This window comes from Helicoverpa zea, chromosome 21 (genome assembly GCF_022581195.2).
Source record: "Helicoverpa zea isolate HzStark_Cry1AcR chromosome 21, ilHelZeax1.1, whole genome shotgun sequence".
Classification (NCBI taxonomy): Eukaryota; Metazoa; Arthropoda; class Insecta; order Lepidoptera; family Noctuidae; genus Helicoverpa; species Helicoverpa zea.
In genome coordinates this window covers 302378-321172 of record NC_061472.1, presented here as the reverse complement: position 1 = coordinate 321172, position 18795 = coordinate 302378, and the positions used below count along the sequence as shown (strand labels likewise).

General features: G+C 36.3%; 1 protein-coding gene across 2 annotated transcripts in view; it reads right to left on the bottom strand.

Moving 5' to 3' along the window:
- Positions 1-5687: 5687 nt before the first annotated feature.
- Positions 5688-18795, bottom strand: part of LOC124640699 (homeobox protein Nkx-6.2) — a 58001-nt gene continuing 44893 nt past the window's right edge. For both annotated transcript variants that reach the window (XM_047178589.1, XM_047178590.1), the window contains exon 3: positions 5688-7826. In XM_047178589.1, coding sequence (XP_047034545.1) covers positions 7626-7826 — 201 coding nt within the window. In that variant the 3' untranslated portion in view covers positions 5688-7625. The remainder of the gene's footprint in view (positions 7827-18795) is intronic.

Genomic DNA, 18795 nt, shown 5'->3' with positions numbered 1-18795 from the left:
AGAGGCCGCAAATTGTTAATTCCGATGCGATCGTATTACTGCAGTTAAATCCTGACGCCTCGGGCAGCTCACTGGCTGTATAACTTTATTAGCGAATGCTCCAGGTTTTGCTTCACATTTTGTTAACCAAGTTCCTAAATAAAATGAGGTTCTTATTAACAATATTAACGCTCAATCCTTCTTGTCGTGAGAGGAGGCCGTTGCCCAGGAGTGGGACGATAAAAAGGCTCATGATTACAAAGATAATTAGGTAAATAGATCAGATATTTTTTGAGCTAATAAGGTTCAAAATTGATAGATAAGGTTGGTTTTAATAACATTTAAGTCCTTCAATGCGACTTGTTATAGCTATAATAGCCTTGAGGACTAAAGTTAATTATGTATAACTATGTAGACCCAAAAACTACAGACAATCAAACATTCCTTCATATGAATCTGAAAGAATTATACCTATACCCATTTACAACCAAGTTATTAATTTGAACATAATCGCCAATCGCCGAGGCTGTATAACGCCGCATGTGCAGTAGGGATTATGGCAGTAGTGGTGATTCTGGCGATCCCTGGTGATTGATATAGCACCTTAATGATCATCTGTAATTGGATTGATATATTTATTAAGATTATCTTATTTTAAAGACAAGACAGAGATTGTTCTGCGGTTACCAAACTTATATTTTTGCTGATATTCTATCTTGTGTACCCACATACATAACTCCTAACTTATTACACTTTTTTCCCCAAGTATTTTAACTGAACGGCGCAGTCATATTATGTGTGACCATGATTTAAAATAAAACTCTATAATAAAACTTATCCAAAAGCAGGTGTATCCTGACACGCTCACTAATACAAACCCAGAGCTAATTAACAATTAAACAAATTCCTGGATGTCAGTGGGAGTGAATGAACTGCGCCCAGTTTATTGTGACCATAAACCGTTTAGTGTCAAACATTATTGTGACCCTAGTGCCGATTGACGACCAAAATTATCTCTCGCCTCACCATACGACGGTTAAATGGGGAAAAAAATCAATTTTGCAAGTTTCTGATGGCCATAAAGTTTAATGTGACGGGTTAAATTGACCCCAGGTATGTTTGCGAGTGTTTATCAATTTTGACATTAATTTGTTGGTTTGGTCTTGGCTTGTTTAATTGATTGGTAATATAAGATGTTATAAGACTGTTCATAATGTTGTGTGGGGCCTTTCATTATGATGAGTTTTAAGACATTTCGAGAAAAGCGTCACTTATAATTGTTTAATAACACCAATGTATTTTAGACACTTCATTGACTATGGCTAATTTGCTGTCATTACCACGGTATGCAACGAGTTCAGTTTCATAATTTGCATGTACGAACAGGTATTTTATCTCAGAATCAGAGATACTTTTAACCTCAAAACCAAAACTTATATTGGAGTGTGCTTTAGTATGTAAAATATCTTAAGTTATCACAATACTAGTAAGCCAGAAATCAGAAAAGAATTATGAGTAACGATACACTTTGATACCCGAATTCCTGTACCACCTACCAATTGCCACATCATTTACTACCGTCATATAAGAGTACTCTAAACAGAAGTCATATAGTACATTATAGTACTTAATTACACGTCATATTGTGAGGTGAATCTTAATTAACCCTAGTGGTGATTTATTATTTACATCTTAATTATTTGGCCTTTGGTGAGTCTTAAATTGACAATTAGTTTTATTGTGGTATCAGGTTTTTAACCTTCCATTATCGTTTTTAGTCTTTTCGATATATAAATCTAATATAATGTAGATGAACCATTATAAACAGGTATAAATACATTTTGGCTAAATGATGTTTATCTAAATAATAAAATGCCTTTTAGATTTGTAGTGTCATAGTCATCTTTCGTAGACATTCTTTATCTAAATACGAAATACTGAAAACCTCCTAATAATACTAACTTGAAGCATTTTATTTCTAGTTTTTTAATAGTAAAACAAGTCGGAAATTCAATACTAACATTAGTTTGAAATGATTTGCGTTTACGACGCTGTGGCGTGACGCGAGTCACTCAAACTGATTTTATTTGATGTCTTATTTGTGGCCTCGGCTTGTTCAAGTGAAACCTCATTATTTACTTCTAAATTTTTATGTCGGTTCGTGATTAACATTCATTGATTTTGATCGAATTGAATACCTCTTTTGTGATACTGGTTTAAATCAACGTTGAGGCAACCATTGTTTTTATTGAACAACTCTCAAAATATGTTTCATTAAAGCTAAAGCGACTGAAAATTAGGTCCAACTTGAATTCACATACAACTGTTGTTTGTTCGTCATCTGCCTAGCAGTTAAACAAGATGTATAGTATTTTCTATGGGCCCTAGATGACTGAGTTAAATAGGTTAATAAATAAAACACTGGTACTGGTGTTTTACATGAAGCAATTGCCTATCTCACCTTCCCAATCTACACGATACCCCATGGTCGATACCCCAATCTAAACGTAGTAGTGGTATCTATTGTTCTAATTTTAACTACAACTAGCCATAACCCATCTATCAACACAGACCTCCCAATAGGTCTACCGCAGCGTAAAAAAACCGCAGGCAGACTTCTAATTTGACGATGATTGTCATACAATAAATCGACGGTTGTGCTCTGAGGCTGAAGTAATTGGTGCGTGGGACAGCGCGCATAAATCTCGCGCGACGTGCATTAAATACGTGCGTCAATCACTCACTAGAGACTTGAGACGATTTGAGGTATTTTACTATTTTTAAAGGGTTATTCTGTATAGTTTTGTGGGTATCTATCGCTTAGTCTGTAAGTGGAAAAACTGAATAATTACCTACTCAATTTATCTACGCAGAAATCATGTTTTGCAGCTAGCATTATATTGTAATATAGATTTTGAGCCCTTTCAATGTGTTCTGACCAGGTGTACTTCACGTACACGCAAAGAAGCATATGTCGTTTTCAAGCTCCAAACTTTCTGTGCACCAAACTTTAAATAGTTTCAGTATTTTTGGCAAAAAAGCAAGACGGGCATACAAACAGACAGACAGGGTTACTGTTGCATTCCTATACTTCTTCACTAAGACCACATTTTGAGCCGGGACTGTCACACCATTCCATCTCGTTATCGCGTTGTCTATCCAGAATAGCACTGTCGGTGTGTGGCCACGACGTCCGCGGCACTAAACACAAGTTTTATGCCTGCCTCTAGGTTTATTACTATCGAGTGTCGTACGTCTGTATCACGGGTTCGGTTCCGCGTTAACCCATATTAGAACGTTTTTATTTGGCAGTGTAGGAGGCAGATATACGAGCTCTTTGTTTTAGTTACATTCGGCAAACATCAAACTGTTTTGTGTAGGATTTTTATATTCAATAAAACTTTAAGATTTGCCCACAGACAAAGAAAATGCTAGTAATTCGGTCAAACTCAGAAGTGGCATAAAGACATACCTATACAGGGTGTGGTGGATCGGCAGTTTTCTCGTATAATATATTATGTACAAAATCACTTCTGGACACTCTTTTATTATAATAACTCTGATATTAGGAGAAAGTCAGGGCACCTCTTGCATTATTCTGCTTAGTTCACAATGTTGTCAATTCAAAAGAACCTACAAAGAATGATTTAAAACAACATACTACAAGAGCCCTTTCATCTTTATAACACCTTCTATACTACGATTATATTTTACTATTTCCATAACAAGAGAGAACACGTTGTAATATTGACAAAGTCATCGATATTGATATATTGTTCATCGACATTAATATTCCTTTGTTTCCCAACAAACAAACATTGTAGGTGTGAAGCAAGTTATTAAGGTCTATATTAAATATTGCCTTATAAAATTATTTTATTGTTTTTGACTTTATGATTAATACTTTATTTTAGGTATCATGTTGTATGTTTTGATTGTTATTGTGATTTATGCGTTTTATTTGATGCCCTCTTTTGGCACGAGTCACAAAATTATAGAATTATATAATGTAAAGATGTAAGCAGGTGATCACACTTCGGCATTTATATTTCTTTCAGAATCATATCCATGACCTCCTTGCTATGCTGCACTTGCATTCATACACAAAGAAAACGAAGAGACTTCCAGACACTTAGTGTTTAGAACGCCACTTTACTCTAACATATATTTTCAATGAAGCACATATTGTGACCGAACTCATACTTCACAGTCTCACGAAAATATACCAACCAAGTGTTTATTCCGTAACATACATAGTATATGCACATAGAGTTCCTGTTTACCGCGAGCCGGGAGTCCCTCCCTCACGAAGTACATCCAGCAAGAAGTGCTATCAGTGGCATCAGCAGCATTGTGAACAACCCCTCCGGCGTCAAATCACGCGCCCAATTGCGTAACATACTCACCCCCGCTTTAAAATACACTCATAAATAAAAGGTAGACGCGGCACCTTATCGCTCGGCCACAACAGATGAAAGAACACCCCCCACAACCAACCCCACTCCACTCTCCCTCCGATCTCTCTCTCTAACAGCCAGTAAACGCTGTTTTACATTTATAACTACAAGCCGCTTCACGCCTGTACAAGTAGTACAACTCAGGCCCGGACATTCAAAAGCCAGCTCTATTTTTCTAGTGGTAAAGTTTAATGTTGTGTAAGTGGTTGTTTACCGTCTTGGTCGGTCGCCATGGCAACGGGTGGCGTCGCGATTTTTGCCCGCTCGCGCCTCCTTCGATTACCTAAAGGTTTTCCGATGTAAGGATGGTACATACGATCGGTTCGATAAGCGCGGCGCCGCGGTGCGTGCTATGTTTTATTGACAGATTTGAAACGGTTCAAAATTGAGGATTGCGCGAATTCTCTTTGTTTGCCGGGATGCGGGTTCTCTTACACGAATTGTGTTGGAAATGGATTTTCTTGAGAATGTTGTTCAGTGAGGTAATCTGATTGTCTCTGGTTTTTGAATGGAAATAGATATTTTGTCGGGTTAACTCTACATTTTGTTGTAACAAGATTTCTTGATACAGTTCTATTTGGAAAGTGACGAAATAAAAGCTGTAGATGGAACACTCTCTTAGCTTAATATACAAGGTGTTCCTCATAGAATATTGGGTGCCTCGCGCCAACATTACGCCTACTATATATTCATGTAATGGGTTCATCCGAATGGCTCGGTGCTCGGGTTTTCAGCGAGAATGAACATGAACACATGTAACGTAGGATTTTATGATTTGTATTTGTGTTTTAGTCTTGTGGGTGAATCATTTGATTTTCTGAAAAATATTATGATTGTGGTATGTTCTCGGTAATGTCTGTGGTTATTAAATAAAACCACAGTTATTTATGTCTTTGGTAAAAGATGGCAATGATGATTGTGTTTTTATGTCTTACAAACGAAAATAGTCTTATTAAAACTATTTAGAACACCAATGCTAGGCCCATTCGTAGATCTACAAATTATTTTAAAGAAAGTTGACTTCAGTCATTCGTAAAACGAAACTAAGTACCTACAACAGTTTTCATTGCCTTTCTATATTGTGTTTGTGTGCATAACACAGATAGTTGCACTGTAGCGCGGCTAGATGTTTGTATGTTTGTATTTGTTAAAGTTATATTAGTAATACTAACAATACATAGCATTATTCGTACTATTTCGTAAAAGAAAAGGAAGGACCAAATGATGATGTAAAAAATAAAATCAAACATATAATATTTTTACTAACTTTTTATTTCAACCACATTACGTAGTATGTCCACGCTCATTATGATCTAAACATGATTATTTTGAGATGACCTTCGACCTTGAGACTTTGAGAGGTCAAGGTCAACTGGTGGGTTGTGACAAGCTGTCAATATGGTACACACACTTATAGTATTTTATTTAATATTCTGTGCATTTATAAGCGAATTAATCTCGATACTTTTGAAGCTCATTTTCTATTTAAACTTATTTTAGTGTTAATAGATGTTTGAGAGACAAATGTGCAGTATTTGAGGTTTTTATGATTAAAGTTGCATGCGATAAAAAAATATGTGCACATATAAATGAAAACCATTAAACAATCATATACATCGGATTGTCTCCATAAACATTACTAAGCTTTTTTCAAGGTCAAACATTTTTCAAAATACATCTTGCTGTTTTTAAAATTCGCAGAACAGTAATTAAAATTCTTACAGTAGAGTACCTAATGAGTGCACAAACCATCCATTTTATTATGTAAGTTTGAATGTGTTAACAAAAAGAAGATAATTTTAGTTAAAACAGTCCGGTACAAATAATGCACATTTAGCTTTTAAATAGTAATACTGTCGCGTGGTGTTCACTACTCGTAGTTTAGTTACAATAGTTAAATTCGTTTAAATATCTATTTACAACTTTATAGTTAAAATGTACAATATACATATTGCGATGCCTCCAGCGACGTGGTTGTTACAAATATCGTTATATTTACACTTACTTAATAAGAAGGAAATCTGTACAAATTCTTGTCGTTCCCTAGAGGTATGACCGTAGGATAAACCTAATAATAAAAGAATTTGAAAGCTTATTTTCTCTGAAAAAGTAATTCGTTCTAAAACTGCGGCTTTTCGAAAACTTTATTGATATTAAAATTGCCAAAACAACCAACGTTACAAAAATGTGTTAAGATTGTTTAAATAATTTAAATAGAATCAAAAATGTCTTTTAACCTTAGAGAACATTTGTGAGTTTTAACCCGTCGGCCGTCGCGCGGCTGCATTTTAAAGATGGCGGCCGTCCGATCTTTCAGTAGATATGTTCATATTTTTCATGTTCTTATATTTTTAAATAATGACTGCTGACAAAAAACACCGTTAAATTAAGTGTCAGTCATTGTTTTTGCAGTATGCTAATGGCCGTCTATAAAATTATACAGTTTGAACAAGGTTGTTGAACTTTGGCGTCATTTAATTTTGGATTAAGACCAAAGTTAGGTAATTATGAAGTACGTCTGAACAAGCGCAACTTAATATTTATGGCACTATATTCTCAATTACTACTTAAATAGTTTATCCTGGCACTGAGCGAAAATTAGGAAAATTCTATAACTTTAACATAACAACTACTTCATTTAACTCGAAGTATGTATAACTACATGTAGGAAATTGGCACCGGTATCAAGATTCATACAATTTACAACTTTATGCTCACAAAATACATGTAAAATCTAAAATTATCAATAAATTACTTATAATTTATCACATGACTACTTATACAATAAATATTTACAGTTATATAAAGCTAGTTAAATATAATTGTTTTTACATAGCGCTTACAGTATCTGACACACGTTTGAAAGTTTTAAGAAACAATGTGACTGTAAAAAGGTATCAATTAAATATTAATAATTATAGGTAAGTTCAGAGAGTCTATCACCGACACAGAGTGCACACTAGTCCTGAAGCCGCGCTCGCGTCACTAGAAGTGGTAGTAGGCGAAGTTGATGGGCTGGTCATCGTCGCCGCTGACGGCGTCGCCGGGGAGGTGGTCGCCGTCACGCGGCGCGTCATAGCGGCGGACCTGCCAGTTGGAGAGGTCGCATGGGGCGTCGTCCTCCTTGTACGCGGGGTATTCTCGGGGCTGCGGGACCAGCTCGGCGGTGTCGGGGGCCGGGCCCGGGGGTCACTGCCGGTGGGGCAGCTGGTGGTGCATGTGGTGAAGGTCGAGGCGCGGCCTCTTCGCCTCCTCCTCGTCACTGCACTCGTTGTCATGCTGCTCCTGATCGTCACACTCCTCGCCGAGCTCCTCCTGCTTACGTTTCGCGGTCGCCATCTCGGCCGCGTGCTTTTTCCGCCATTTTGTTCTTCTGTTTTGGAACCAGACCTGCAGAAGAAATAAAGGGTTAGAAAGATATTTAACAGTTGCGAAGCTTGTGGTTGGTGAAAATGGGTGGCTTGATTGATGACAAAGAAATATACACGAACATTATCATGCTGTCCTATTGAATTGTTTCTAATTATAAGAGTATCATTTGGGTTTAATATTTTCAGAAGAAAAAGAACGCAAGAACGAAAATTCTGGAAATGAACTTTTGAAAATATAAGTTTCATCGGCAGAGCGTTAAACTTAGCGCAAATATAAAAGCCGGTTATTTAGTAGACTGCAGGGCAAACACAGACGTTGCCTGGCTGTGCACACAGGGTGTTTGCTCGCTCGCCGCGGAATATAAAGCGCGACCAAACAACTCGCGTCTCTATGAGGACCTAATCTGCGTGGTCGACATCATAATGCCTCATTAAATACCGCCTTTAAAGTCGCAGCACGAACAGCCCGCCGTCCCGCTCGCGCGCGCGACACATCTTCGCTCACGACAAAGACGGCGATAGTAGCCGTGTTCTACGGTAATTAAGGGTCGTTTTGCAAATTACACGGTACTTAACCAGCCATATAACAATCATTAATCACTGGCCCGGGGAGTGTGTTGTCTCGCTCGCGCGCGTGTGAGGTGACACGTTGCGTCTCTGTCGCGGCGGCCGGCACAGTTTAATTAGGTCATAAATAGGTTTTCATGATTAGGCTCGGGGCGCTGTCGATGAGCGCTGAACAGATGTCGATGTCATTATAAGGGCATCATGGCCGAGCGGAATTAGCTCTCCTCGTTATGTTAACAACGACACTTAATTGGAGCACATTTTAGTACATCGATGATATTCCGTGTTAGCTGTAGCGTTTGGTCAACTGCTGAAATACCCCATGGTACATACCTATTGTTCTAATAGATAAGAAAGTGCTTTGTTTGCAGTGTCTGTGCTTTCGCTTTATAAAACTGAAAGATTCAAGCTAGCCTTTTCACATGATAATACATGTTTTTAACAATAAGCACGTAATAGACATTTCTCGTCTCAATTCTCATTATTCTTTAATATTCTGAAAGTTTAGCCATTCATTGAAGGCTGAAAATTGCCTGTTATGACTTCACTGTCGTACAGTTTTAGAGGATACAAAGACGAAAGCTCTAAGGTTATATGACAACCTCATTAATCTAGACTGACAACGATTAAAGATTTATCTGCCTGCTACAATTTACATCACTTTTAGTATTTTCCTACTGACTTGCTTTACATGACCCTGCTAATATATTTGTCTACTGTAACGCATAAAATATAGACTATAACATTGTAGGCAGAGTTTAATGGCAACTGTAAATATATCAGACATTAAAATGTTAATATACACCTCTTCATTAAAATGATTGATTTCATTGATTGCGAAAGAAATGAAGTTGTTTTAAGGTATCTTCCTATCCGTTTTGCAAAAATCAAAAAAAGACTCAGATTGATGAAGGTATATACTTTTAAATCTGTTCTCATAAACAATTTTACAAATATCCTTATGCGATACTGACTTCAAAACACGGTAAAGAAATATATTATTACTTATGTGTTTTATTTTTAGATGGTGGGAAAGTTTTTCAGGACTAAAATCCTTAGGTATGAATAGGAATATATGAATAAATCCTTAGGTTCAAGAACTAACAATTATATTAATAGTTATATTGTCGCCTAATGTTTCAATCCCAACAAACTATTCGTAAAGCCAGTGTCCCACCACAAGCTATAACACCTAACGCGCTATAACGACGCTTTGATGGTACTTGTTCATTAGCAGGCAACGCCAGGCGCTGCTACTAGTCGTAAATACCTCACTAAAGAACATTATTAACGTGTCTTGATTTATATCAAGTTTGTGTGAAATATAGTTTGGCATAAATGGCGGTATTTAGGGCGGAAATGGATAATCTATTTTTCAGAAATGAATTGAATAAAGGAAAAATAATTTAGGCAAGTAGGTACTTGTGATTCATTGAAATTCGTTTTTCATAGCAAAATATTATATTACTATAACCTTTTAATGCTGGTCATTAAAATAATATAACATAATTGTAAAGTAATATAAGTAAATAGACTAGAATCATGAACTAAGTAATCCAAATAATCCGCCAACATGAAACTACTACGCGAAACCTGCTCCTGTAAGTAACACTATAAATAAGTCCCGCTACACATTTACGACACTGCGACATTACATAAAGTTATAAAAATAAATCGGCCGACTCGATACACAGGCGCAATAAAAAATATGCGACGGGAAAACAACACAATAGTAATATATACGTATTATCATTGGACCATTTGGTTTTATATTCGCGGAGTTGATGGGCGACTTAGTTTATGACGCGACTCCGCTCGTCTTGACGGACGGCCGCTGGAACTTGCGAGCAATGGAGATGTAGCTAATGTTGTGTTGGAATTACAAGATGATGATGCGGGAAAATGTTGTTGTAATTGGGTAGATGTGCTTTTTGTTGTTTTAGAATTTAATTATTGTTCATTTTGTTCATTCAGTATCAATGAGGTCACAAGAATAAAAGTAAATTAGAAGGCCGATCTTAATCGCTATGGTTAACGTAACAAACATTGCCTCAAAATAAAATAGCTTCATATTCTCTTCAACCTTTTGTAAAAGACAAAAAATTCAGAAAGAAAGACACCGAGTCACCCAAAACATTGTTTCCACAACAACATTACATTACATACTTACTGAAACATATACGAGATTGTTCACAACTTGAGAATGTGTCATTTACGTAAGTGTATATTTAGTGCCAACAGCAGCCTACGAGTAAACACCTCGGCCCAGCATACGCTCATCAAAGCATTTTACGAGCTATATGAGAACTGCCCCCTTCACAATACCCTTACTTCTTACTTGTAATATTATTTTCCATTTTTCGTTCATACTTTTATACCCGTCTTACCCTCCGTACCATTCAATTACTTAAGTGTTCGAAGACGGGCCGCTGAGAATACACCCGTCTCTGTTCACCCTATGAATGGAAACTCCCTGTCTCTCTCGGTAGGGTAGGGTCGGGTAATTATGTGAACAACTATTATTTTTCACAAGAGAGCTCGGTAATGGCTTGATAGGGATAATGGTGTTTCAGTAGCCATGGCGAATAAACAGCCGCCATGTTGTTATACAGGTAATTAATTACAATGAATTCATGTTTTTGTGCGCGTGGAATTATGTTTGTTGCTTTTAAGTTGATGTACTCGTTTCGTGTGTGTATTAACGTAGTGGAAGTAAGCTTTATGTTAAAGAGGATTTGACTCAATTTTGATGGAACTTATAGGAACGGTAGACAATTTAAGCAGGATTAGAAAAGATTAAGAGGATAACAATTTTCTAGTAGATAACAAGTTCAAGTGAGTTTTATAAATTTGAGTTTTTAAAAAGACGGAGCATGTAAAAGTGCATTGGATTTCAAATATATCCCAGTCAATTTCACATAAGAACGCTAGTCACGTCATATTTCAATTTTTCTCATGATGAGATGTGTGATTTATAGATAAGAATTGACAGCTTATGAATATTATATTCAGTTGCTGTATTGTGTAATTTAAGTATATGTCTGTAACATGTGGAAATAACACAATACAACATGATGAAACAACACACTTATGTTTTTCAATAGTAATTATACTGAAAAAATAACTTTGGAAACGATGCATGTTATTTTATGAAATCCAATCCATGTCTCAAGCAGTAAATGCAAATTCTACGCCATGTTAACACGCAATACATTTAGGAAATCATTATAACATTCACACACAGATACGATTCCACAAAATCACACACGTTGTACCCCACGTAGCACATTCCCGCAGTCGCGTAAAGCAGATGTAATCAAACGTTACTGCGACTAAAGCCGACATCATTAGGCGTCGCAGCGTCATTTGTCACCGCGACTTATCGCACCCTTTGCTCCACTTAATAGTCGCGGCGATTTGTCGCGTCGCCTAATGTGTGCCCAGCCTTAATCACCGGGACTTTTTCGAGTGTCATCTTGTAAGCTAATTGCTTCGATTTCGAATAAAAAAGGATTTAAACTAGTAGGTATGTATTTTTTGTAGACACCACTTAATATATTAATGTGTGTTTGCGTTCATATTTTTTTAATATTAAAATGTTTACAAGTGTTACACACAGGAAAAAAATTACTTGGTATCCTACTGTAGACCTACCTAAACTTTTATTAAAAGACTGACTATTACAATTATTTTCAAGTTCTTTATCAAAGTGTGTGTGATAAAACTCATGAAGCCACTGTTCTGCATTTTTATCCCTATTTTTTATGTCATTCCAAAAAAGCACGATTATCTACCTAAGTATATATATACCATTCGCAAAGGCGCCAAATAATCTTAGATAATAAGAATAATAAGAACAATCAAGTCGATCTTTAATCTCATAATCTGCGTGGGAGCAACACCTCAGCTTGTATTCCATCATTTGTCTCAGCTGTTATTAAGAGTAAGTTTTTACCGAACATTGTATCAATCAATAAGAGATCAGTCGGCAGCTAATAGCGAAATGATAATTATTAATAAGCTTCACGCTTCACTTGCAGTCGTTATGTTGTCGGCAATTTGTTGTGTGGTCTGAATTTTGAGAGAAATGGGAACTAATAGGTATGTTCATACTTTTTTATGTTTGAATTTGGTCATAGCTTACATTTGATAGTGAAGATAAAAAAACAAATAGAAGGCATCACCTGCAAATCTCGTTGACTTTACTGAGGACTTACAATTTTGAGAGTATTTTAATTTTTTAGAGTTTTAATTTTTTTCAAAAATATCTGAAGAATAGACCTGACAGTTATCAACATTAATTCACGCAGATTTATTATTTAAATACTCAACGAAACACAGACCTAATAAATGATTAAATTAGTTAATACATACAATACCCGCTGCCGCTTATGACTTACAAACCTAACGGTAACGCCAAGTGATCGTGATTGCTACACATCTAACAGATCATCTGTGCGCCTGCGCAGCTTGAGCACAGAGTATACTGCGTGTCATGTCTGTCAGTAGCGGCTACTGTGCGAATTGGAACGTAGTTGAAAGGCGGTTAGTAATTATTGATTATTTGAAGTTGAGATATAGGTAGGTACACTGAACAAAAAGATTTTCAAAAGACTTTCTTTACCTGATGGGGTAGATACTTTTGAGGTTACACACAGACAATATACAATAATATAATATCTTTATTTTAGGTTAACCCCACTTTACTGGTAAGCATTTGAAGATATTTCGAAATATAAAAAGATCTGAATTTACTAAGTATCAATAAAATTTTTCAAAACAAACACTGCCCCAACATTCAAACTAGACTAATATAAGTTGAAGTTCACTCAATATTATTCAAGCCATAAAGATAATTCACAAAATAAAGTAAATACATAAACTTCTACAGAAGGTAGTACATGTAGCCTTTCCCATAGCCAGAAAACTTCAAAAATATTTAAAAGAAAGTCAAAAATAAATCACGGGGCTCAATAAATGTGCATTTAACTACCAACAGTTAGTTTAATTGAACCGCGGTCGAATGTTAATTGTAGCCGTAATCACTTTAACAACGCGTTTTATAACTAAACTGGCGTTATTTGAGTTAAACGATTGCTTAAGATCGCCGAGAAATATGAGCTATTAAGATTACGTACGTACTTGTTGATTAAAGATAACTTCAGCGGAATCATGTTTAAAACAAAGGCTTAAATTGGCAACGTTAAAATAACAATATATGAAATGCTTCATTACTCCATCTGAAATGGAGTAAGCTTTTGTACCGATCAACCTATTTCGTATATAGCCTGCATATAGGTACTTCTACTTTGATTTAGGTGGCATACCTATAATGTAAGAATTTTGTTAGGTACTTATTGTTATTCAGACAAACTGTACTATTGTAGTCAATATGGATGTCTTGTACCCCTACTGTGTATTTCGGAATGTACTAAGTAATATACATGACGCTATCGCCAAAAAGGACAGCCCATAAAAAGCCAATCGCCCCGCCCATACATTGCAATACGTATCTACACACGAATACAACATAGAGCAACAAAAACCACCGCGGCGCGCCAATTTATTTTTTATCTTTATTTGCGCGAGATCGGACAGTCGTTTTGAAGAATTTGTGGCTTCGGGTAAATTGGAATTGTGTGTTTGATCGATGGCTCGCCACTAATGGACGAGGGAAAAGGCAAACGCATCCGATGCAACCTATTCATATGCAAACATTGTTTTTTTTGAATTGTTATTGGCTCTGTTTGTGTTTTATTTTTTATTCTGTTTGCGGGCGATTTTTTTGCAGTATTTGCCAACAACGCCGCAGAAATGGACTTTTGAAGTCATAGTTTTAAACTGTTACTACTTATTTGAACACTTAACTAAACAAATGTTATACAATGTGACCAACAAAACTGGTTCTGTAAAAACAGAAGATTACGATATCAAAATTAAGGGGTTGAATCTAATAAACAAAACAAAAAAATGAAAGGCGAAACTTCATTAAGCAAGTCTGTATCCGCATGACGGCTATAAATCATAAAAGGATTAGAGGAAGGCACGGCCGCTACAAATTCGGCGTTATTAAAAAAACTCATTTGCAAATTTTGAAAGACAAAGAGATATTAAAGCGATAAACTGAATTATCTTCAATTTGGCCGTCCCCGGTGGGCAATGAGAAAAAATACACCCCTTTTTTGTGCAAACTTGAAGTGAAAATAAAAATTTTAATGTGGCGCGTTTAGCGAGGCCGGCGGCCGTAAAGTCGCGGGGGTGTCATCCGCTCCATACAGATAATGTTCCCGGGAGCGCGCCGTACTGAGGCGCACGGAATCACTGACGGCACGCTTAAGTGATCGTTCCAAGATATTGTACTCGTAATAAGATATTGCTGTTGCACCATTTTATAATCTACGTGTTGTGGATATAATACCCGTCACGGTGATAATCTTGCTGTATTGAAAACGAAAAGCTTTTTGGGCAAGAAGGGCCTAACAAACTAGATTGAGTAGTTTTTATCTGACATTTTAGGACACTTAGTACTGTTAGAGCGATCTTCGACAGCAACATCATATTGTAATAACGTGCTATAAAGACATAGTTTAATAAAAAAACATACAAGTTCTAATACCAAAATGTAACAATAATTACCTGAAAGCAGCGCACTACACGAAAAAATCATAACAGCTAAAAACACAAAGAGCCAGAAAGTTTGCAAATTAAGAAAATGTAATTAGTGCGCGCAGCCCCGGCGACATCATAATTAAGGCGAATCTTGTTGTAATTTTGACATTTAATTTTTTCCCTCGGTCACCTCACCCTTATTAATTAATTTAGAAAAAGTGCCTTTAAAATTTAATCTGTGCTCTTTCGGTGACACTTCTTTTTTCGTGTTTTTTTTTGTTCAAGTTAATGAAACGGCAGAGATTTTTGATAGGAGGCGTCTAATGAATTCTGCCTACCTTTGTTATTAATTTGTGACTTTCTTTTGTGATTACTTTTTCTGTAATTGTAAAAGTTTGCTATCAGTTTTTTTGAGTTTAAAATTGGTGTGTAATTTGATTTTTGTTGCAGAGGGTGGTGCCTAAAACAGAGGTCCTCTGTACCGGCAAAAATACTAGAAATGCTTTGTTATTATAATTACTACAAATGAAAACACTAGGAGTTACATTTCAAAGCCTCAGCTTACATTTTTATTGCAAAAAATATCTTCAGCTATTTTATGCCCCAACTCAGATAAACACATACGTCACGGTCTCACTTTATTTCCTTATCGGCGAACATATCTGGAAAGTTTAAAGTTAGGGTGGGCGCACACGGCTGTAATCCGGCTTATCGGCCGTGTAAGCCTCTCATCAGCCGCCGCTCGCGTGTAGCACTGGCCTAGCATGGGGGAATAAATTGAGCATAACCGAATATAATTTGGTGGAAATAAAGTGATTTTGTGTTCCGGTATTTTATTGACATTTTTGAAAAAAATACAATTGAAATACATTTTTATGGGTTTTATGTTTATATCTAACTGTTGAATCTTTTATCAAATTATTTCTACAGAATTACCTACATAATTCTTTTAAAATACGCATTGGCCATTTGATGATTTTGTGATATACCAATTTTTGTTTTATGAATCGAAAAAAAATGCAGAAACAATTCACATAAAACCAAAAGCCGGCCCCTAAAAAATATGGAACATCAATATTCCACACAAAACAGACAAACCAATTCCGATGATGATCAGCCCCAGCACGCGATACTATCGGCCGGGGCTTAGACGTCATTTAAATTTAAATTAAGGTATTAGTGCGTTGTTATGAGGCGTCGCCGGCTTGCTAATGCGCATTCGTTTGTCTTATCGGCCGGCGGCCATTGCGGGAATTTTAAACTGTGTGTAACCAGCCTTATGACGGTTTAAGTGCTTTGCTTGTGTACAAATGTTTAATGCGAGATTTTGTTGTTTAAACGTTCGGTTTAACGTTTAGTTGGAGGGTGGCTTTTGATTAGTCAGTGGTGTTTAAGTTTTATTTTAGGGATGCTGATGAAGCTTTTAGTCTATATTATAAGGTTGGTTTACAAACATCTTAATATTGTTACTAATCTTCACAAAAAAACTCGATAAAACTCACATAACTGCCTAACAAAAAAATAGCAATCCAAAGCAATATAGCCCCCATCCACCACACCACTAACCGCCATAACATAATAAAACCGATAGGCAACATAAATAGTTTTCGCGAAAACATCGGAACCCTATCTTAACTATAGAACAAACACTTCGATCACTCATTTGGCATCGCATAACGTCCTCGCATGTCGGGAAAACATCCTCCCTCCATCCCTTATCCCTCGATCCCTCAGAGGAATCCCCGATAAAATGGGATCAAGCCGGTACAAATTGAAAATCTTACACATATGTATGTAAAGTGCTGTGTGCTTGTTTGCGGATCCCCACGCGACTAGGTATTTTATTCTTTTGTGAATCACTTTCGTAGTTTCCGTTTAATTTGTGTTTTCGGTTTAATTGGATTTTGAAAGACGTTTATTTTATATACATTCTTAATTTCGTTTGTTTTAACACATTCAGTATTAGGAAGTACTTATTATGTGGAGATTTTTGCCAAATATGTATTTAAAGAACCTCCTATCATTTATATTTACGGTTTTTCGGTTTGAACTCTAACACTAAACGCAACCGCGGCAATAAACAAAACACACGCAGATTTTTTATTTTATTATTTATCAAACGCTTAATCCGCGCCATAAATCTGTTCGGATAGCAATATGGCGGCGTTTTTGGCGCGAAAAAGAATCAGCCGCGGAAAGCAATGAGAGGCAGATTAGAGCGGGATAAGTCCCCGTTATTAATGGACCCGCGATACACACGACAAAATGGATAATAAATGGATGTCCCCTCGAGTTTTTTTGCCTAACAAATTTGTTAAACGTGACAGTTGCCCGATAGCGTATGAGTGTGCCGATATATTGGGAAAATAACAAACCATTTCTGATTTGTTTGGTTTTCTGTATGAGGTTATTTTCTGCTTGATAATAAAATATTTTTTCATGACCATAATTGATACATGAATTCTAAAAATAAAACAAGATACTGAACGAAGAAAAACAATCCATTTTTTTTTTAATATTTCTGCGGACTGAAAATGATGGTTTCAGAAATATACAGATTATTTTACATAAGAGATCTGGTAATTGCCATTTCAATTAGTATTAACAAAGTTATACCGTTGATTCAAACCACAGTGTAAGTGAGCATCAGTAGATCAAGTCCACCCAACATATCGCACACGTAGCATGAATTTTACGAGGGATTTACGATTGGCTTACTGCTGCGTGTTCTGTACTTTATTACTTGTTATGATTATATGAAGGACAATGGGATTCCTTTGTTACCTGCCTCGTAAATAATATATGTCAAAGAAGATGTAATGAAAAAATATTTCTTTTGTCGTACCTAAGGTTTATAGTATATAGAATTTAGAGGAAAAACAAGTGTATGTTACACTCCCAATTGAAATCTATAAAACCAGTTAAGAAATAAAACACCTGAAAATATCTGCATGAATTCTTAACCGTTACTTTTTAAAACTCTCAATAAAAAAGCGCACCCAATATCGAAAATCAACTAAAAATGCAAACATTAGCATACAAACAGCGTTATTAAAGAAGCGAGTGACCGCGATGAGCTAAGCGAGCGATGTGAGCGACCTGAGCGCTCCGAGCGATTCGAGCGATCCGAGTGATCCCGGCTACATTGTATAGCGCTCAGCTCCAAGTTTTCCAATAACATCACTAACACACGTATTACACTTCGGGCCACGAGAACTACACCATACCGCTTTATTTATTTTTACTTAGGAAAGTTGGGGGTGTGATAAAATCTAGTTTGTTAGGATTCTTGTATATTATTCTTGGTTGGGGTTACTTGTAATCTTTTTATACGGAATCTTAAGTGAGAGCCTTTTTTCCTTGTAAAAGTTTTATACTATTGAATATTTTTAATTCTTATAGTATGCATTTACTCATATTACAATCTTTTAGATCCAAACTCGTTACTTAAATACAGCAAAATCTAAAAGAATCATATTTAACGCTGGCCCCATAATCTTGTCCGGCAGTGTAGCGCACACGTGCGCAGTTTACAAGTTATAGCGCAGCACTTTTAGTGAAGCGCAGTGTAGCGTCCGATATACAGCCACATTGTGACGTCACTGTATATTGAGCTCACTGTTATTGCGTTTCGTAGGCCGCTACGACTGCTACGCCGTAGTAGTGCTACGGGTTTTCGGTTGCTAAAATAATGTTAAATATTTTGTAAAGTGAGTATATAGTTATTGCGATTGTACATTAAAATGACAAGTAGTGCCCCTTTGCGTAGTGTAAAAAAGTCAAAATCAATCGCATTTACTTGCAAGAAAACT